The sequence below is a fragment of the Salmo salar genome, chromosome 05 (genome assembly GCF_965601325.2).
Source record: "Salmo salar chromosome 05, fSalSal1, whole genome shotgun sequence".
NCBI lineage: Eukaryota > Metazoa > Chordata > Actinopteri > Salmoniformes > Salmonidae > Salmo > Salmo salar.
The window spans coordinates 95032874-95055730 of record NC_138295.1 but is presented as its reverse complement, the minus strand read 5'-3'; the positions used below and the strand labels follow the sequence as shown (position 1 = coordinate 95055730).

The 22857-nt window shown below is 44.4% G+C and overlaps 1 protein-coding gene across 1 annotated transcript in view; it reads left to right on the top strand.

Annotated features, from left to right (window-relative positions):
* LOC106606155 (CUB and sushi domain-containing protein 3) overlaps positions 1 to 22857 on the top strand; it is a 540034-nt gene that overhangs the window by 140795 nt on the left and 376382 nt on the right. The window contains exons 6-14 of the mRNA XM_082975995.1: positions 2672 to 2784; positions 5345 to 5422; positions 7084 to 7171; positions 8964 to 9088; positions 14294 to 14415; positions 18032 to 18135; positions 18543 to 18655; positions 19857 to 20039; positions 20339 to 20529. Of these exons, the coding sequence (XP_082832121.1) occupies positions 2672 to 2784; positions 5345 to 5422; positions 7084 to 7171; positions 8964 to 9088; positions 14294 to 14415; positions 18032 to 18135; positions 18543 to 18655; positions 19857 to 20039; positions 20339 to 20529 (1117 nt within the window). The remainder of the gene's footprint in view (positions 1 to 2671; positions 2785 to 5344; positions 5423 to 7083; positions 7172 to 8963; positions 9089 to 14293; positions 14416 to 18031; positions 18136 to 18542; positions 18656 to 19856; positions 20040 to 20338; positions 20530 to 22857) is intronic.

The window sequence follows — 22857 nt, the reverse complement described above, 5'->3', positions numbered from 1 at the left end:
TGTTATAAACTACAGCAGCTGATAACCATGTTGTTATAGACTACAGCAGCTGATAACCATGTTGTTATAAACTACAGCAGCTGATAACCATGTTGTTATAGACTACAGCAGCTGATAACCATGTTGTTATAGACTACAGCAGCTGTGTCTGATAACCATGTTGTTATAGACTACAGCAGCTGATAACCATGTTGTTATAGACTACAGCAGCTGGTAACCATGTTGTTATAGACTACAGCAGCTGATAACCATGTTGTTATAGACTACAGCAGCTGATAACCATGTTGTTATAGACTACAGCAGCTGATAACCATGTTGTTATAGACTACAGCAGCTGATAACCATGTTGTTATAGACTACAGCAGCTGATAACCATGTTGTTATAGACTACAGCAGCTGATAACCATGTTGTTATAGACTACAGCAGCTGATAACCATGTTGTTATAGACTACAGCAGCTGATAACCATGTTGTTATAGACTACAGCAGCTGTGTCTGATAACCATGTTGTTATAGACTACAGCAGCTGATAACCATGTTGTTATAGACTACAGCAGCTGATAACCATGTTGATATAGACTACAGCAGCTGATAACCATGTTGTTATAGACTACAGCAGCTGATAACCATGTTGTTATAGACTACAGCAGCTGATAACCATGTTGTTATAGACTACAGCAGCTGATAACCATGTTGTTATAGACTACAGCAGCTGATAACCATGTTGTTATAGACTCCAGCAGCTGATAACCATGTTGTTATAAACTACAGCAGCTGATAACCATGTTGTTATAGACTACAGCAGCTGATAACCATGTTGTTATAGACTACAGCAGCTGATAACCATGTTGTTATAGACTACAGCAGCTGATAACCATGTTGTTATAAACTACAGCAGCTGATAACCATGTTGTTATAGACTACAGCAGCTGATAACCATGTTGTTATAGACTACAGCAGCTGATAACCATGTTGTTATAGACTACAGCAGCTGATAACCATGTTGTTATAGACTACAGCAGCTGATAACCATGTTGTTATAGACTACAGCAGCTGGTAACCATGTTGTTATAGACTACAGCAGCTGATAACCATGTTGTTATAGACTACAGCAGCTGATAACCATGTTGTTATAGACTACAGCAGCTGATAACCATGTTGTTATAGACTACAGCAGCTGATAACCATGTTGTTATAGACTACAGCAGCTGATAACCATGTTGTTATAGACTACAGCAGCTGATAACCATGTTGTTATAGACTACAGCAGCTGATAACCATGTTGTTATAGACTACAGCAGCTGATAACCATGTTGTTATAGACTACAGCAGCTGATAACCATGTTGTTATAGACTACAGCAGCTGATAACCATGTTGTTATAGACTACAGCAGCTGATAACCATGTTGTTATAAACTACAGCAGCTGATAACCATGTTGTTATAGACTACAGCAGCTGATAACCATGTTGTTATAGACTACAGCAGCTGATAACCATGTTGTTATAGACTACAGCAGCTGATAACCATGTTGTTATAGACTACAGCAGCTGATAACCATGTTGTTATAGACTACAGCAGCTGATAACCATGTTGTTATAGACTACAGCAGCTGATAACCATGTTGTTATAGACTACAGCAGCTGATAACCATGTTGTTATAGACTACAGCAGCTGATAACCATGTTGTTATAGACTACAGCAGCTGATAACCATGTTGTTATAGACTACAGCAGCTGATAACCATGTTGTTATAAACTACAGCAGCTGATAACCATGTTGTTATAGACTACAGCAGCTGATAACCATGTTGTTATAGACTACAGCAGCTGATAACCATGTTGTTATAGACTACAGCAGCTGATAACCATGTTGTTATAGACTACAGCAGCTGATAACCATGTTGTTATAGACTACAGCAGCTGATAACCATGTTGTTATAGACTACAGCAGCTGATAACCATGTTGTTATAGACTACAGCAGCTGATAACCATGTTGTTATAGACTACAGCAGCTGATAACCATGTTGTTATAGACTACAGCAGCTGATAACCATGTTGTTATAAACTACAGCAGCTGATAACCATGTTGTTATAGACTACAGCAGCTGATAACCATGTTGTTATAGACTACAGCAGCTGATAACCATGTTGTTATAGACTACAGCAGCTGATAACCATGTTGTTATAGACTACAGCAGCTGATAACCATGTTGTTATAGACTACAGCAGCTGATAACCATGTTGTTATAGACTACAGCAGCTGATAACCATGTTGTTATAGACTACAGCAGCTGATAACCATGTTGTTATAGACTACAGCAGCTGATAACCATGTTGTTATAGACTACAGCAGCTGATAACCATGTTGTTATAGACTACAGCAGCTGATAACCATGTTGTTATAGACTACAGCAGCTGATAACCATGTTGTTATAGACTACCGCAGCTGTGTCTGATAACCTTGGTCTTTAGATACTGGTTGTTCCTTTCTCTTCTTGTTCTTGATGTAACAACGGTTGAGATACAGATTGTCTGGAAGAGGACAGACATGACTGGTGATTGAACAGTCAGATTACAGTTATTGTTAACCCTTTATCTTTTCCTGCAGGTTATCTGGTGATATAACAGTCAGATTACAGAGGGTGTTATGTCTGTATCTTTACCTGCAGGTTATCTGGTATGAATATACCAGCACCCATCATCAGCAACAAGAACTGGCTAAGACTCCATTTTGTGACCGACAGGAATCATCGACATAAAGGATTCACACTTCAGTATCAAGGTAAGACATAATTACCCAATTATTTAATGAATTCATTGACACATTTGATAACCATAAAATGTTATTTTTTTTCACCTGAAAGTCTTTGTAATTGAATAACAACCAGAACGGACAAGGAGGACCAAGGAACTCTTTATACGATTACCTGACCTTTTTGGTGTTACCATGTTCAACAGGTCCTCATTGTTCTTTGATACCTAATAATCCCTAATAACCACTAATAACCACTCATAACCCCTAATAACCACCATTAGCCCCCTAATAACCACTAATAACCACTCATAACCCCTAATAACCACCATTAGCCCCTAATAACCACTAATAACCACTCATAACCCCTAATAACCACCATTAGCCCCCTAATAACCACTAATAACCACTCATAACCCCTAATAACCACTCATAACCTATAATAACCACTCATAACCCCTAATAACCACCATTAGCCCCCTAATAACCACTAATAACCACTCATAACCCCTAATAACCACTCATAACCTATAATAACCACTCATAACCTCTAATAACCACTCATAGCCCCTTATAACTACTCATAACCCCTAATAACCACTCATAATCCCTAATAACACTCATAACCCCTTATAACCACTCATAACCACTAATAACCACTAATAATCCCTAATAATCACTCATAACCCCTTATAACCACTCATAGCCCCTAATAACCCCTCATAGCCCCTAATGACCCCTCATAAGCCCTAATAACCACTCATAGCCCCTTATAACTACTCATAACCCCTAATAACCACTCATAATCCCTAATAACACTCATAGCACCTTATAACCACTCATAACCCCTAATAACCACTAATAAGCACTCATAACCCCTTATAACCACTCATAACCCCTCATAACCCCTAATGACCCCTCATAACCCCTAATAACCCCTGATAACCACTCATAACCCCTTATAACCACTCATAACCCCTAATAACCACTCAATACTCCTAATGGCCACTCATAACCACTTATAACCCCTGATAACCACTCATAACCCCTTATAACCACTCATAACCCCTTATAACCACTCATAACTCCATATAACCACTCATAACCCCTTACCAAAGAGTACTTTCTACCTACTACTTTTCTGAAGAGCTCATGTATCCGTGCAGCGTTTCATCCTCATCTTGTCCACTGATCAGTAACCAGTTGCATTCACTCGTCTCTGATTGGTTAAAGACTAAGGATGCCTTTGTTCTAGTTGTATCCCTCCAGACCAAAGGCCCCCTCCCTGATTGGTCAAATTGTTACAGATGTATTATACACTGCTTCCGTAACACGCTGCAGAGCCAGACAGACTTCTATAATACATTACCTTCCCATTCTCCTTTACCAGGACTTTGAAGATAATGTTTATAAAGCAGCCTAACAGCTAGCCGGCCAATCCAGGCCATACATGAAAAGCCTTTTCTCAATGATGGTGTTTGGGTGTAGTGCATGTAGTGCACTACTTTTGACCAGATCCCTATAAGGGAAAAGGTGCCATTAAGGGCAAATATCTCTGTAATAATGTTGGTTGGTCTGTTTGTGTTGTAATTATTGTATGTCACAAGACATTTCCCCCCGGTGACAGTTTTCTGTTGTACCTGAAAATTCGTTGCACCCACTTGGCTTCCTACGTCCTAATCAGTCCCTGATCAGAGGGGAACAATGAAAACAAGGCAGCGGATCTGTCTTGGAGGGCCCTGGAGGATCGTTTTCAGATTCATTCTATTATATTCTACTCATATTCATTAAAAGGTATATCAATTTGGATTCAATTGGATACAGTGAGGGAAAAAAAGTATTTGATCCCCTGCTGATTTTGTACGTTTGCCCACTGACAAAGAAATGATCAGTCTATAATTTTAATAGTAGGTTTATTTGAACAGTGAGAGACAGAATAACAACAAAAAAATCCAGAAAAACGCATGTCAAAAATGTTATAAAATGATTTGCATTTTAATGAGGGAAATAAGTATTTGTAATTACATTTTTATGGAATTTATCAATGAAGTTATGGTCTGTATGTAGCAGGGATAATGGATCACTATTCTGTAGGTAGCAGGGATAATGGATCACTATTCTGTATGTAGCAGGGATAATGGATCACTATTCTGTAGGTAGCAGGGATAATGGATCACTATTCTGTATGTAGCAGGGATAATGGATCACTATTCTGTATGTAGCAGGGATAATGGATCACTATTCTGTAGGTAGCAGGGATAATGGATCACTATTCTGTATGTAGCAGGGATAATGGATCACTATTCTATATGTAGCAGGGATAATGGATCACTATTCTGTATGTAGCAGGGATAATGGAATCACTATTCTGCATGTAGCAGGGGTAATGGATCACTATTCTCTATGTAGCAGGGATAATGGATCAATATTCTGTATGTAGCAGGGATAATGGCTCACTTTTCTGAAACAAATATGAATCCGATAGCAATTATTCATGATGTTGATTCCTCATAGGGACAATGTGTTATTACTGAACTAATGCTGGAACTTTCTTTTATCTAATGCCATTGTTTTTATTGCTCTCAACCAGTGAAAAGCTCTGGAGAGCTGAAATCCAGAGGGGTAAAGTTACTTCCGGGAAAGGACAACAATAACAAATTGTCTTTGAGTAAGTTTCCTATTCATCTTCATGCTAATAATTTACTGTGTGTGTTTGTGTTTGGGCTATTTGCTTGTTTGAGAAGTGTGGTTGTTTTGTTTTAAGCTGGGGCATTTAGCTACACTCATAGAGAAAAGGGTTCCAAAAGGGTTCTTTGGCTGTCCCCATAGGAGAACCCTTTTGGTTCCAGGTAGAATCCTTTTTGGTTCCAGGTAGAATCCTTTTTGGTTCCAGGTAGAACCCTTTTTGGTTCCAGGTAGAATCCTTTTTGGTTCCAGGTAGAATCCTTTTTGGTTCCAGGTAGAACCCTTTTTGGTTCCAGGTAGAACCCTTTTTGGTTCCAGGTAGAATCCTTTTTGGTTCCAGGTAGAACCCTTTTTGGTTCCAGGTAGAATCCTTTTTGGTTCCAGGTAGAATCCTTTTTGGTTCCAGGTAGAATCCTTTTTGGTTCCAGGTAGAATCCTTTTTGGTTCCAGGTAGAACCCTTTTTGGTTCCAGGTAGAATCCTTTTTGGTTCCAGGTAGAATCCTTTTTGGTTCCAGGTAGAACCCTCTGTGTAAAGGGTTCTACATGGAACTCAAAAGGAATCGCTGAAGTGCAGTCCTTAGTCTATTTTAACAAACGCAATGCCCCCAGTGCTCGTCTGGAAATGGGCTCTGTACAGCTACACTGTATACCCATGTGGAAAAGAGACATGAACATCAAATAAGAATCTTGTATTATTTGTCGAAAGATCTAATAAGCCGTCTAATAAGGATCTGGTAAGATTGTGTGTTTTACAGTGCCTTATACTGTATGTTAGTGGTATATTTGTATTACAGTAGATTGTGTGTTTTACAGTGCCTAATACTGTATGTTAGTGGTATATTTGTATTACAGTAGATTGTGTGTTTTACAGTGCCTTATACTGTATGTTAGTGGTATATTTGTATATTTGTATATATGTTGACTTATATACCTTAAATGACATATACAATTGAATACATGATTGTGGTGTACATGATCCCTCCCACTCCTCTCCTCCCCCCCTTTCCTTCTCCTCTCCCCCCTTTCCTCCTCCTCCTCCTCTCCTCCCCCCTTTCCTCCTCCTCCTCCTCCTCTCCTCCCCCCTTTCCTTCTCCTCCCACTCCTCCCCCCTTTCCTTCTCCTCCCACTCCTCCCCCCCTTTCCTTCTCCTCCTCTCCCCCCTCTTTCCTTCTCCCACTCCTCTCCCCCCTTTCCTCCTCCTCCTCCTCTCCCCCCCTTTCCTTCTCCTCCTCCTCCTCTCCCCCCTCTCCTTCTCCCCCCACTCCTCTCCCCTCCTTTCCTTCTCCCCCTCGTCCTCTCCCCCCCTTTCCTTCTCCCACTCCTCTCCTCCCTTTCCTTCTCCTCCTCCTTCTCCTCTCCCCGCTTTCCTTCTCCTCCTCCTCTCCCCCCTTTCCTTCTCCTCCCACTCCCCCCCTTTCCTTCTCCTCCTCGTCCTCTCCCCCCTTTCCTTCTCCTCCCACTCCCCCCCTTTCCTTCTCCTCCTCTCCTCTCATCCTCCTCTCCCCCCTTTCCTTCTCCTCCTCTCCTTTCCTCCTGATAACCAGTAACTTTATATTTCTCCCTGATTGGTGTGTTTCTATAGTGAATCAATAAGCCTGATAACCAATAACATTGTGTTTTTACCTGATATTGTGTTCCTACAGTGAACGAAGGAGGAATTAAACAGGTGTCCAATTATTGCCCGGACCCGGGGGAACCTGAGAACGGCAAACGCACAGGCTCTGACTTCAGGTGAGCTCGTCCGTAACTAAACATGCCTGTCTACCTACCTGACATGGGCCTGTGTTCTAAATGGGCCCTGGTCAGACCTACCTCACATGGGCCTGTGTTCTAAATGGGCCCTGGTCAGACCTACCTCACATGGGCCTGTGTTCTAAATGGGCCCTGGTCAGACCTACCTCACATGGGCCTGTGTTCTAAATGGGCCCTGGTCAGACCTACCTCACATGGGCCTGTGTTCTAAATGGGCCCTGGTCAGACCTACCTCACATGGGCCTGTGTTCTAAATGGGCCCTGGTCAGACCTACCTCACATGGGCCTGTGTTCTAAATGGGCCCTGGTCAGACCTACCTCACATGGGCCTGTGTCCTAAATGGGCCCTGGTCAGACCTACCTCACATGGGCCTGTGTCCTAAATGGGCCCTGGTCAGACCTACCTCACATGGGCCTGTGTTCTAAATGGGCCCTGGTCAGAAGTAGTTCACTATATGGAGAATAGGAGGCCCTTTGATATCCAGCCATGGACTCAATTGGAATATAATACATCCTCTAGACTTCAGGCCCTAGTACAAAAGAGACAAAACTAGATATTTTAATTTGCAGTTATGGCTTCAGTCCGTTTGTGCATAATATGGCCTCAGTCCATCTGTCAATAATATGGCCATCTGTCAGTAATATGGCCTCAGTCCATCTGTGAATAATATGTCCTCAGCCCATCTGTCCATAATATGTCCTCAGTCCATCTGTCCATAACATGTCCTCAGTCCATCTGTCCATAATATGTCCTCAGTGTATCTGTCCATAATATGGCCTCAGTCCATCTGTGAATAATATGTCCTCAGGCCATCTGTCCATAACATGTCCTCAGTCCATCTGTCCATAATATGTCCTCAGTCCATCTGTGAATAATATGTCCTCAGTCCATCTGTCCATAATATGTCCTCAGTCCATCTGTGAATAATATGTCCTCAGTCCATCTGTTCATAATATGTCCTCAGTCCATCTGTCCATAATATGTCCTCAGTCCATCTGTCCATAATATGTCCTCAGTCCATCTGTCCATAATATGTCCTCAGTCCATCTGTCCATAACATGTCCTCAGTCCATCTGTCCATAATATGTCCTCAGTGCATCTGTCCATAACATGTCCTCAGTCCATCTGTCCATAATATGTCCTCAGTTCATCTGTCCATAATATGACCTCAGTCCATCTGTCCATAATATGTCCTCAGTCCATCTGTGCATAATATGTCCTCAGCCCATCTGTCCATAATATGTCCTCAGTCTATCTGTCCATAATATGGCCTCAGTCCATCTGTCCATAACATGTCCTCAGTCCGTCATAATATGGTCCCAAAGCTTCTTATTATATTAGACTGTGTGGGTGGAGCTAGACTGTGTGGGTGGAGCTAGACTGTGTGGGTGGAGCTAGGCTGTGTGGGTGGAGCTAGACTGTGTGGGTGGAGCTAGACTGTGTGGGTGGAGCTAGGCTGTGTGGGTGGAGCTAGACTGTGTGGGTAGAGCTAGACTGTGTGGGTGGAGCTAGACTGTGTGGGTGGAACTAGACTGTGAGGGTGGAGCTAGACTGTGAGGGTGGAGCTAGACTGTGTGGGTGGAGCTAGACTGTGAGGGTGGAGCTAGACTGTGTGGGTGGAGCTAGACTGTGTGGGTGGAGCTAGACTGTGTGGGTGGAGCTAGACTGTGAGGGTGGAGCTAGACTGTAAGGGTGGAGCTAGACTGTGTGGGTAGACTGTTTCTTGTAAAGACTTCCCTTATTACATGAATGTGTTGTTATGTGTTCAAGCATTGGAGCGAGGGCTCAGTTTACCTGTGATGAGGACCATGTGCTGCAGGGCTCCAAAACCATCACCTGTCAGAGGGTGGCTGAGGTGTTCGCTGCCTGGAGCGACCACAGACCTGTCTGTAAAGGTGAGGCCCTCTTCCTGGTACATCTAATATAGATAACTGCTGCCTGGAGCGACCACAGACCTGTCTGTAAAGGTGAGGCCCTCTTCCTGGTACATCTAACATAGATACATGCTGCCTGGAGCGACCACAGACCTGTCTGTAAAGGTGAGGCCCTCTTCCTGGTACATCTAACATAGATACATGCTGCCTGGAGCGACCACAGACCTGTCTGTAAAGGTGAGGCCCTCTTCCTGGTACATGTAATATAGATACATGCTGCCTGGAGCGACCACAGACCTGTCTGTAAAGGTGAGGCCCTCTTCCTGGTACATCTAATATAGATAACTGCTGCCTGGAGCGACCACAGACCTGTCTGTAAAGGTGAGGCCCTCTTCCTGGTACATCTAATATAGATAACTGCTGCCTGGAGCGACCACAGACCTGTCTGTAAAGGTGAGGCCCTCTTCCTGGTACATCTAACATAGATACATGCTGCCTGGAGCGACCACAGACCTGTCTGTAAAGGTGAGGCCCTCTTCCTGGTACATCTAACATAGATAAATGCTGCCTGGAGCGACCACAGACCTGTCTGTAAAGGTGAGGCCCTCTTCCTGGTACATCTAATATAGATACATGCTGCCTGGAGCGACCAGAGACCTGTCTGTAAAGGTGAGGCCCTCTTCCTGGTACATCTAATATAGATACATGCTGCCTGGAGCGACCACAGACCTGTCTGTAAAGGTGAGACCTTCTTCCTGGTACATCTAATATAGATACATGCTGCCTGGAGCGACCACAGACCTGTCTGTAAAGGTGAGGCCCTCTTCCTGGTACATCTAATATAGATAACTGCTGCCTGGAGCGACCACAGACCTGTCTGTAAAGGTGAGGCCCTCTTCCTGGTACATCTAATATAGATACATGCTGCCTGGAGCGACCACAGACCTGTCTGTAAAGGTGAGGCCCTCTTCCTGGTACATCTAATATAGATACATGCTGCCTGGAGCGACCACAGACCTGTCTGTAAAGGTGAGGCCCTCTTCCTGGTACATCTAATATAGATACATGCTGCCTGGAGCGACCACAGACCTGTCTGTAAAGGTGAGGCCCTCTTCCTGGTACATCTAATATAGATAACTGCTGCCTGGAGCGACCACAGACCTGTCTGTAAAGGTGAGGCCCTCTTCCTGGTACATCTAATATAGATAACTGCTGCCTGGAGCGACCACAGACCTGTCTGTAAAGGTGAGGCCCTCTTCCTGGTACATCTAATATAGATAACTGCTGCCTGGAGCGACCACAGACCTGTCTGTAAAGGTGAGGCCCTCTTCCTGGTACATCTAATATAGATACATGCTGCCTGGAGCGACCACAGACCTGTCTGTAAAGGTGAGGCCCTCTTCCTGGTACATCTAATATAGATAACTGCTGCCTGGAGCGACCACAGACCTGTCTGTAAAGGTGAGGCCCTCTTCCTGGTACATCTAATATAGATAACTGCTGCCTGGAGCGACCACAGACCTGTCTGTAAAGATGAAGCCCTCTTCCTGGTACATCTAATATAGATAACTGCTGCCTGGAGCGACCACAGACCTGTCTGTAAAGGTGAGGCCCTCTTCCTGGTACATCTAATATAGATACATGCTGCCTGGAGCGACCACAGACCTGTCTGTAAAGGTGAGGCCCTCTTCCTGGTACATCTAATATAGATAAATGCTGCCTGGAGCGACCACAGACCTGTCTGTAAAGGTGAGGCCCTCTTCCTGGTACATCTAATATAGATACATGCTGCCTGGAGCGACCACAGACCTGTCTGTAAAGGTGAGGCCCTCTTCCTGGTACATCTAATATAGATAACTGCTGCCTGGAGCGACCACAGACCTGTCTGTAAAGGTGAGGCCCTCTTCCTGGTACATCTAATATAGATACATGCTGCCTGGAGCGACCACAGACCTGTCTGTAAAGGTGAGGCCCTCTTCCTGGTACATCTAATATAGATACATGCTGCCTGGAGCGACCACAGACCTGTCTGTAAAGGTGAGGCCCTCTTCCTGGTACATGTAATATAGATACATGCTGCCTGGAGCGACCACAGACCTGTCTGTAAAGGTGAGGCCCTCTTCCTGGTACATCTAATATAGATAACTGCTGCCTGGAGCGACCACAGACCTGTCTGTAAAGGTGAGGCCCTCTTCCTGGTACATCTAATATAGATACATGCTGCCTGGAGCGACCACAGACCTGTCTGTAAAGGTGAGGCCCTCTTCCTGGTACATCTAATATAGATACATGCTGCCTGGAGCGACCACAGACCTGTCTGTAAAGGTAAGGCCCTCTTCCTGGTACATCTAATATAGATACATGCTGCCTGGAGCGACCACAGACCTGTCTGTAAAGATGAAGCCCTCTTCCTGGTACATCTAACATAGATACATGCTGCCTGGAGCGACCACAGACCTGTCTGTAAAGGTGAGGCCCTCTTCCTGGTACATCTAATATAGATAACTGCTGCCTGGAGCGACCACAGACCTGTCTGTAAAGGTGAGGCCCTCTTCCTGGTACATCTAATATAGATACATGCTGCCTGGAGCGACCACAGACCTGTCTGTAAAGGTGAGGCCCTCTTCCTGGTACATCTAATATAGATACATGCTGCCTGGAGCGACCACAGACCTGTCTGTAAAGGTGAGGCCCTCTTCCTGGTACATGTAATATAGATACATGCTGCCTGGAGCGACCACAGACCTGTCTGTAAAGGTGAGGCCCTCTTCCTGGTACATCTAACATAGATACATGCTGCCTGGAGCGACCACAGACCTGTCTGTAAAGGTGAGGCCCTCTTCCTGGTACATCTAATATAGATACATGCTGCCTGGAGCGACCACAGACCTGTCTGTAAAGGTGAGGCCCTCTTCCTGGTACATCTAATATAGATACATGCTGCCTGGAGCGACCACAGACCTGTCTGTAAAGGTGAGGCCCTCTTCCTGGTACATCTAATATAGATAACTGCTGCCTGGAGCGACCACAGACCTGTCTGTAAAGGTGAGGCCCTCTTCCTGGTACATCTAATATAGATACATGCTGCCTGGAGCGACCACAGACCTGTCTGTAAAGGTGAGGCCCTCTTCCTGGTACATCTAATATAGATACATGCTGCCTGGAGCGACCACAGACCTGTCTGTAAAGGTGAGGCCCTCTTCCTGGTACATGTAATATAGATACATGCTGCCTGGAGCGACCACAGACCTGTCTGTAAAGGTGAGGCCCTCTTCCTGGTACATCTAATATAGATACATGCTGCCTGGAGCGACCACAGACCTGTCTGTAAAGGTGAGGCCCTCTTCCTGGTACATGTAATATAGATACATGCTGCCTGGAGCGACCACAGACCTGTCTGTAAAGGTGAGGCCCTCTTCCTGGTACATCTAACATAGATACATGCTGCCTGGAGCGACCACAGACCTGTCTGTAAAGGTGAGGCCCTCTTCCTGGTACATCTAACATAGATACATGCTGCCTGGAGCGACCACAGACCTGTCTGTAAAGATGAAGCCCTCTTCCTGGTACATCTAATATAGATACATGCTGCCTGGAGCGACCACAGACCTGTCTGTAAAGATGAGGCCCTCTTCCTGGTACATCTAATATAGATAACTGCTGCCTGGAGCGACCACAGACCTGTCTGTAAAGATGAAGCCCTCTTCCTGGTACATCTAATATAGATACATGCTGCCTGGAGCGACCACAGACCTGTCTGTAAAGGTGAGGCCCTCTTCCTGGTACATCTAATATAGATACATGCTGCCTGGAGCGACCACAGACCTGTCTGTAAAGGTGAGGCCCTCTTCCTGGTACATCTAATATAGATACATGCTGCCTGGAGCGACCACAGACCTGTCTGTAAAGGTGAGGCCCTCTTCCTGGTACATCTAATATAGATAACTGCTGCCTGGAGCGACCACAGACCTGTCTGTAAAGGTGAGGCCCTCTTCCTGGTACATCTAATATAGATACATGCTGCCTGGAGCGACCACAGACCTGTCTGTAAAGGTGAGGCCCTCTTCCTGGTACATCTAATATAGATACATGCTGCCTGGAGCGACCACAGACCTGTCTGTAAAGATGAAGCCCTCTTTCGGGTAAATCTAATATAGATAACCGCTTTGATTAAACCAGGGCCTGTGGATATATGCAGATTCTAATGGTCAATCCTTTACCTCTGTTTAATATTGTACGATAGCAGAGAATATTACACCAGCAGGCCTTTACACAAGGTATTATTCCCTCTCTGCATTTATACATCTCACTCCTGTCTCTTGTTTCAGTTAAAGAGCTGCAGAACATTGACTAAACATGACATTTTCTAGTATCCCATTTAAACATCTCAGTCCTGTCTCTTGTTTCAGTTAAAGAGCTGCAGAACATTGACTAAACATGACATTTTCTAGTCTCCCGTTCATACATCTCACTCCTGTCTCTTTTTAATTTTTCCATTTTTTTATTTAACCTTTATTTAACTAGACAAGTCAGTTAAGAACAAATTCTTATTTACAATGACGGCCTACCAAAAGGCAAAAAGGCTTCCTGCGGGGACAGGGGATTAAAAATAAAGTAAATAAAATATAGGGCAAAACACACATCACGACAAGAGAGACAACACAACACTACATAAAGAGAGACATAAGACAACAACACAGCATGGCAGCAACACATGACAACACAGCATGGTAGCAACACAACATGACAACAACATGGTAGCAACACAACATGACAACAACATGGTAGAAACACAACATGACAGCAACACAGCATGGTAGCAACACAACATGACAACAACACAGCATGGTAACAACACAACATGGTAGCAACACAACATGACAACAACATGGTAGAAACACAACATGACAGCAACACAGCATGGTAGCAACACAACATGGTAACAACACAACATGACAACAACATGGTAGCAACACAACATGACAACAACATGGTAGCAACACAACATGGTAGCAGCACAAAACATGGTACAAACATTATTGGGCACAGACAACAGCACAAAAAGCAATACATCACACAAAGCAGCCACAACTGTCAGTAAGAGTGTCCATGATTGAATCTTTGAGTGATTGAGTCTTGTTTCAGTTAAAGAGCCGCGGAACATTGACTAAACGTGACATATTATAGTCTCTCATTTAAACATCTCACTCTTGTCTCTCGTTTCAGTGAAAACGTGCGGATCGACACTCCAGGGTCCATCGGGGATTTTCACCTCTCCCAATTTCCCCATCCAGTACGAGAGTAATTCCCACTGTGTGTGGATTATCACTGCTAGTAACCCCAATAAGGTATGGTTTATATGCTTAAACCTTTACCTGTCAGCTCTCTCCTATGCTCTCCTAGTCTCTCCTAGTCTCTCCTATGCTCTCCTAGTCTCTCCTCTCTCCCAGTCTTTCCTATGCTCTCCTAGTCTCTCCTAGTCTCTCCTAGTCTCTCCTAGTCTCTCCCAGTCTCTCCTAGTCTCTCCTATGCTCTCCTCTCTCCCAGTCTCTCCTAGTCTCTCCTATGCTCTCCCAGTCTCTGCTAGTCTCTCCAAGTCTCTCCAGTGCTCTCCTCTCTCCCAGTCTCTCCTATGCTCTCCTAGTCTCTCCTAGTCTCTCCTAGTCTCTCCTAGTCTCTCCTATGCTCTCCTAGTCTCTCCTAGTCTCTCCTAGTCTCTCCTAGTCTCTCCTATGCTCTCCTAGTCTCTCCCAGTCTCTCCTACTCTCTCCTAGTCTCTCCTATGCTCTCCTACTCTCTCCCAGTCTCTCCTAGTCTCTCCTAGTCTCTCATAGTCTCTCCCAGTCTCTCCTAGTCTCTCCCAGTCTCTCCTAGTTTCTCCCAGTCTCTCCTAGTCTCTCCCAGTCTCTCCCAGTCTCTCCTAGTCTCTCCTAGTTTCTCCCAGTCTCTCCTAGTCTCTCCTAGTCTCCCCCAGTCTCTCCTAGTCTCCCCCAGTCTCTCCTATGCTCTCCTAGTCTCTCCTAGTCTCTCCTAGTCTCTCCTAGTCTCTCCTAGTCTCTCCTATGATCTCCCAGTCTTTCCTAGTCTCTCCTAGTCTCTCCTAGTCTCTCCTATGATCTCCCAGTCTTTCCTAGTCTCTCCTAGTCTCTCCTAGTCTCTCCTATGCTCTCCCAGTCTCTCCTAGTCTCTCCTAGTTTCTCCCAATCTCTCATTGACATTGAAGTCATTATCTATGCTTCACATTACCATGTGTTAGCTAACGTTACCTAACGTCATTAGGATAATTATGCACTGTTCCTGCATTGCTAATTCAAAACAAAAATTACGTGAAAACACTGCAGGCATAGGGTGCGTCACAAATGGCACCATTTTCCCTATTTAGTGCACTATGTTTGACCAGTGGCCATTTGGTAAAGTGCACTACATAAAGAATAGAGTGCACTTTGGGACGCTGTGCTGTCCTTCCCCAAAGCACAGACACTACAAGGTCCTAGAGAACAACAGAAGCATGTTTCCGTCATGTTTCGCTGTTGGCATCGACAGAAATGTGACACGCGTGACATTTCAAAGCTTTAATCTGAGCTCCGTGTGGACGAGGTAGAAATACACTTAAATACAACAATATTCTGCTCCACCGTTTTTCTTCATTCAGATTAAGCTTCCCTGCATGTGTCCCGTTATATGTTAAAAGCTTCCCTGCATGTGTCATGTTATATGTTAAAAGCTTCCCTGCATGTGTCATGTTATATGTTAAAAGCTTCCCTGCATGTTTCATATTATATTCAGTTGTGTTAAAAGCTTCCCTGCATGTGTCATGTTATATGTTAAAAGCTTCCCTGCATGTGTCATGTTATATGTTAAAAGCCTCCCTACATGTGTCATGTTATATGTTAAAAGCTTCCCTGCATGTGTCATGTTATATTCAGTTGTGTTAAAAGCTTCCCTGCATGTGTCATGTTATATGTTAAAAGCTTCCCTGCATGTGTCATGTTATATTCGGTTGTGTTAAAAGCTTCCCTGCATGTGTCATGTTATATGTTAAAAGCTTCCCTGCATGTGTCATGTTATATGTTAAAAGCTTCCCTGCATGTGTCATGTTATATTCGGTTGTGTTAAAAGCTTCCCTGCATGTGTCATGTTATATGTTAAAAGCTTCCCTGCATGTGTCATGTTATATTTGGTTGTGTTAAAAGCTTCCCTGCATGTGTCATATTATATGTTAAAAGCTTCCCTGCCTGTGTCATGTTATATGTTAAAAGCTTCCCTGCATGTGTCATGTTATATTCGCTTGTGTTAAAAGCTTCCCTGCATGTGTCATGTTATATGTTAAAAGCTTCCCTGCATGTGTCATGTTATATTCGGTTGTGTTAAAAGCTTCCCTGCATGTGTCATGTTATATTCGCTTGTGTTAAAAGCTTCCCTGCATGTGTCATGTTATATGTTAAAAGCTTCCCTGCATGTGTCATGTTATATTCAGTTGTGTTAAAAGCTTCCCTGCATGTGTCATGTTATATTCGCTTGTGTTAAAAGCTTCCCTGCATGTGTCATGTTATATTCGGTTGTGTTAAAAGCTTCCCTGCATGTGTCATGTTATATTTGCTTGTGTGTATGGTTAAATTAAGGGAGGAGAGTAGCTCGGTCACAGTCAGCTACGGTGCTTCCCAAATAGCAACCTATTCCCTATATAGTGCACTACATTTCATCAGGGCTCATATGGCTCTGGTCAGAAGTTGTGCACTATATAGAAAATAGGATGCTATTTGGGATGCATCGTAGGTGACCGTGACCAGAAGATTCATAAAAAGGGAAGACAGAAAGGCAATTCATTATTTCAGTCAATAAACTCATCTCAAATTGCATCTTTGCATGATTGCTTCTCAATATTTGATTTGTGTTCTGAGGGGGATTGTCAGATCCGTGCCATTAGCGATCTGTAAAGTCCTCCCTGAAGACCATTTGCAGTGCTTCTGGTTTGAACAATTCATGGGCTCTCTTTTGGTTGAGAGAAACGCACATGCCCCGCTCTACTTGAGGAAATTCATCCGTTTTGACAGGACTTGTTTAGGATTCATTTGGTTTCTTTGTGTTTAATCGAATCGTCTTTCACTCGTTGTGAACTGAAAGCTGTGGGCGGATATTTAGTAAACATCAGAAAATGACTTGAATGAATATGATTCTAAACACTGTCCCAAAGGTGTGTTTATGCGAATCAGCAGCTGGTACATTTTAGTCATTTAGCAGACGCTCTTATCCAGAGCGACTTACAGTAGCGAATGCATACATTTCTATTTATTTTTCTATTTTTTTTTCCCATACTGGTCCCCCGTGGGAATCGAACCCACAACCCTGGCGTTGCAAACGCCATGCTCTACCAACTGAGCCACACGGGTAGTAAGTCTGTTTATGAATGTGACGTGGGGTAAATGTCCGATGACTCTCTGTTCACATGCTGTGACTTGATGATGTAATAGCAGTGCATACAGTGCAGTAGCTGGGATGGATTGTGTTTCTGTTATCTTCCCTTACGCTTTCTGTCAGCGGTGGATTAGCTGTCTAATAGCTGTTTACCAGATACCACGTCCTGTTATACAGCCAATCAAATGAACACACTGTTTATTTCTGCTGAAAAAAATAATAATAATTCAAGTGATACATTCATTTTACTTTTTTTGTCATTTAGCAGACGCTCTTATCCAGAGCGACTTACAGTAGTGAATGCATACATTTCATACATTTTTTTTCTCCGTACTGGTCCCCCGTGGGAATCAAACCCACGACCCTGGCGTTGTAAACACGTTGCAAACACCATGCTCTACCAACTGAGCCAGACGGGACCAGATCGCTTGTTATTGTAAATAAGAATCTGAGAAGAATTTTGTTGTCCAATGAATAATAACGTGTATATAATATAAATGAGTGTAAAATACGTTGTCAGTATATGTTGTAATCGGTAGACTTCAACAGGTTATCCAGATCAACTTTGAGGAGTTTGACCTGGAGATCGGCTATGACTCGTTAACCATCGGAAACGGAGGGCAGGTTGGAGACTCCAGAACAATAATACAGGTGTAAGTATTATACTCCAATTATCCTCACATCCCACAACCAAATCTAGCATGATCTAGATTAGTCAGTTTATACTTAAATAAACATGTCTGTTGTTTGATGGTTCCAATTAAGTCCACTTACATTCCACGTTGTTATAAAATGTTAATATTAACTCTAACTAATAAACATGTTTGTTGTTTACAATAATGACTTATTGTCAAGTCTTTCTTTACATGCCTGGTTGTTTAAAAAAAGGGAAATAGTTTTTACGATAACCCTGTTTCTTATTTCAGTTTTTGTATTTAACCTTTATTTGGACAGATAAGTCAATTAAGAACAGATTCTTATTTACAATAACAACCGATCTGATTGGCTGAAGGGCAGTATTGTGACGGGCCATTGGTTTGTATTGTGCTCTTATCTGCAGCCTGACAGGCAGCTTCGTGCCTGACCTTATTGTCAGCATGTCCCATCAAATGTGGCTCCACCTTCAGTCTGATGAGAGCGTGGGCTCTATCGGCTTCAAGATCAACTATAAAGGTACAAACACTATCAACCTCTTTAACCCTAGACACAGTATACAGTCCTCCTCTGTGCTGATAACGATAAAATGTTGAGATACAAACACTATCAAACTACCTTAGCCCATGCCTGTCCCAGACCTGCCCCCAGCCCCTATCCCCAGCCCCTATCCCCCAGCCCCTAGCCCCCAGCTCCTAGCCCCTATCCTCAGCCCCTATCCCCAGCCCCCAGCTCCTAGCCCCTATCCCCCAGCCCCTAGCCCCTATCCTCAGCCCCTATCCCCAGCCCCCAGCTCCTAGCCCCTATCCCCCAGCCCCTAGCCCCTATCCCCAGCCCCTATCCCCCAGCCCCTAGCCCCCAGCTCCTAGCCCCTATCCTCAGCCCCTATCCCCAGCCCCCAGCTCCTAGCCCCTATCCCCCAGCCCCTAGCCCCAGCCCCAGCCCCTAACCTCAGCCCCTATCCCCAGCCCCTAGCCCCCAGCCCCTAGCCCCTATCCCCAGCCCCTATCCCCAGCCCCAGCCCCTATCCCCAGCCCCTATCCCCAGCCCCTAGCCCCCATCCCCAGCCCCTATCGCCAGCCCCTATCCCCAGCCCCTATCCCCAGCCCCTAGCCCCCATCCCCAGCCCCCTTCCCCAGCCCCAGCCCCTATCCCCAGCCCCTATCCCCAGCCCCTAGCCCCCAGCTCCTAGCCCCATCTCCTATCCCCAGCCCCTATCCCCAGCCCCTAGCCCCCAGCTCCTAGCCCCTATCCCCAGCCCCTATCCCCAGCCCCTAGCCCCTATCTCCAGCCCCTAGCCCCCAGCTCCTAGCCCCTATCCCCAGCCCCTATCCCCAGGCCCTATCCCCTAGCCCCCACCCCCTACCCCAGCCCCTATTCCCAGCCCCTATCCCCAGCCCCTATCCCCAGCTCCCAGCTTCTTGACAATAGCCCCTGCACCAGACTACCTCCATCCCAGACCTGGCCCAGGACCAGACTACCTCCATCCCAGACCTGACCCAGGACCAGACTACCACCATCCCAGACCTGACCCAGGACCAGACTACCACCATCCCAGACCTGACCCAGGACCAGACTACCTCCATCCCAGACCTGACCCAGGACCAGACTACCTCCATCCCAGACCTGACCCAGGACCAGAGACCCTATCAGACAGATAGTATCAGTATCAAACAGATAAAGGACTAACATTTGACTAATCCCTCTCTTTCTCTGACAGAGATTGATAAGGAGAGTTGTGGGGACCCAGGCACACCTCTGTATGGCTTCCAGGAGGGCAGTGGGTTTCTGAACGGGAACGTGCTGCGGTTCGAGTGCCAGTTTGGCTTCGAGCTGATTGGAGAGAGGATGATCACCTGTCAGAACAACAACCAATGGTCTGCTAACATCCCCATGTGCATATGTGAGTATGTTCATTGTTTGAAATGCCATGTTAAAACACAGTCATTCTGTGGAATGTTTTTCATTTTTTTTAAATAAGTAAGGAAATACATTATTACCCTTTTCAGGTTTTACATCCCATATGTAACAGAGCACCATGTTGTGCAGTATGTACAGTATATTTATAGGACAACCCTCCCATCCTGCATCGGTGGAATACCTTAATGAACATATGTTCATGAGTGAACATACAGTATAACATAGGAACATGCGAACATAAACATTTCTACACCTAACCCACTCCTTTTCCTACTCCCACAGTCCCATGTTTCTCCAACTTCACGGCGGCCGTGGGCACTGTGCTGTCCCCTGACTACCCAGAGGGCTATGGGAACAACCTGAACTGTGTGTGGATCATCATCTCTGAACCCGGCAGCCGGATCCACCTGGCCTTCAACGACTTTGACCTGGAGCCTCCATACGACTTCCTCACCGTGAAGGACGGAGACCAGGTAATGGATTGATTGAGACCAGGTAATAGATTGATTGAGACTAGGTAATGGATTGATTGAGAACAGGTAATGGATTGATTGAGACCAGGTAATCGATTGATTGAGACCAGGTAATGGATTGATTGAGACCAGGTAATGGATTCATTGAGACCAGGTAATGGATTGATTGAGACCAGGTAATGGATTGATTGAGACCAGGTAGTGGATTGATTGATACCAGGTAATGGAGTGATTGAGACCAAGTAATGGATTGATTGAGAACAGATAATGGATTAATTGAGACCAGGTAATGGATTCATTGAGACCAGGTAATGGATTGATTGAGACCAGGTAATGGATTTATTGAGACCAGGTAATGGATTGGATTGATTGAGACCAGGTAATGGACTGGATTGATTGAGACCAGGTAATGGATTGGATTGATTGAGACCAGGTAATGGATTAATTGAGACTAGGTAATAGATTGATTGAGACCAGGTAATGGATTGATTGAGAACAGAAAATGGATTAATTGAGACCAGGTAATGGATTGATTGAGACCAGGTAATGGATTGGATTGATTGAGACCAGGTAATGGATTGGATTGATTGAGACCAGGTAATGGATTAATTGAGACCAGGTAATAGATTGATTGATACCAGGTAATGGATTAATTGAGACCAGGTAATGGATTGATTGAGACCAGGTAATGGATTGATTGAGACCAGGTAATGGATTGATTGAGACCAGGTAATGGATTGATTGAGACCAGGTAATGGATTCATTGAGACCAGGTAATGGATTGATTGAGACCAGGTAATGGATTGATTGAGACCAGGTAATGGATTGATTGAGACCAGGTAATGGACTGATTGAGACCAGGTAATGGATTGATTGAGACCAGGTAATGGATTGATTGAGACCAGGTAATGGATTGATTGAGACCAGGTAATGGATTGATTGAGAGCAGGTAATGGATTCATTGAGACCAGGTAATGGATTGATTGAGACCAGGTAATGGATTGATTGAGACCAGGTAGTGGATTGATTGATACCAGGTAATGGAGTGATTGAGACCAGGTAATGGATTGATTGAGACCAGGTAATGGATTCATTGAGACCAGGTAATGGATTGATTGAGACCAGGTAATGGATTGGATTGATTGAGATCAGGTAATGGATTAATTGAGACTAGGTAATAGATTGATTGAGACCAGGTAATGGATTGATTGAGAACAGATAATGGATTAATTGAGACCAGGTAATGGATTCATTGAGACCAGGTAATGGATTGATTGAGGCCAGGTAATGGATTGGATTGATTGAGACCAGGTAATGGATTGGATTGATTGAGACCAGGTAATGGATTGGATTGATTGAGACCAGGTAATGGATTAATTGAGACCAGGTAATAGATTGATTGAGAGCAGGTAATGGATTAATTGAGACCAGGTAATGGATTGATTGAGACCAGGTAATGGATTGATTGAGACCAGGTAATGGACTGATTGAGACCAGGTAATGGATTGATTGAGACCATGTAATGGATTGATTGAGAACAGGTAATGGATTGATTGAGACCCAGGTAATGGATTGATTGAGACCAGGTAATGGATTGATTGAGACCAGGTAATGGATTGAGACCAGGTAATGGATTGATTGAGACCAGGTAATGGAGTGATTGAGACCAGGTAATGGATTCATTGAGACCAGGTAATGGATTGATTGAGACCAGGTAATGGATTCATTGAGACCAGGTAATGGATTGATTGAGACCAGGTAATGGATTGATTGAGACCAGGTAGTGGATTGATTGATACCAGGTAATGGAGTGATTGAGACCAGGTAATGGATTGATTGAGAACAGATAATGGATTAATTGAGACCAGGTAATGGATTCATTGAGACCAGGTAATTGATTGATTGAGACCAGGTAATGGATTCATTGAGACCAGGTAATGGATTGATTGAGACCAGGTAATGGATTGGATTGATTGAGATCAGGTAATGGATTAATTGAGACTAGGTAATAGATTGATTGAGACCAGGTAATGGATTGATTGAGAACAGATAATGGATTAATTGAGACCAGGTAATGGATTCATTGAGACCAGGTAATGGATTGATTGAGACCAGGTAATGGATTGGATTGATTGAGACCAGGTAATGGATTAATTGAGACCAGGTAATAGATTGATTGAGACCAGGTAATTGATTAATTGAGACCAGGTAATGGATTGATTGAGACCAGGTAATGGATTGATTGAGACCAGGTAATGGATTGAGACCAGGTAATGGATTGATTGAGACCAGGTAATGGAGTGATTGAGACCAGGTAATGGATTAATT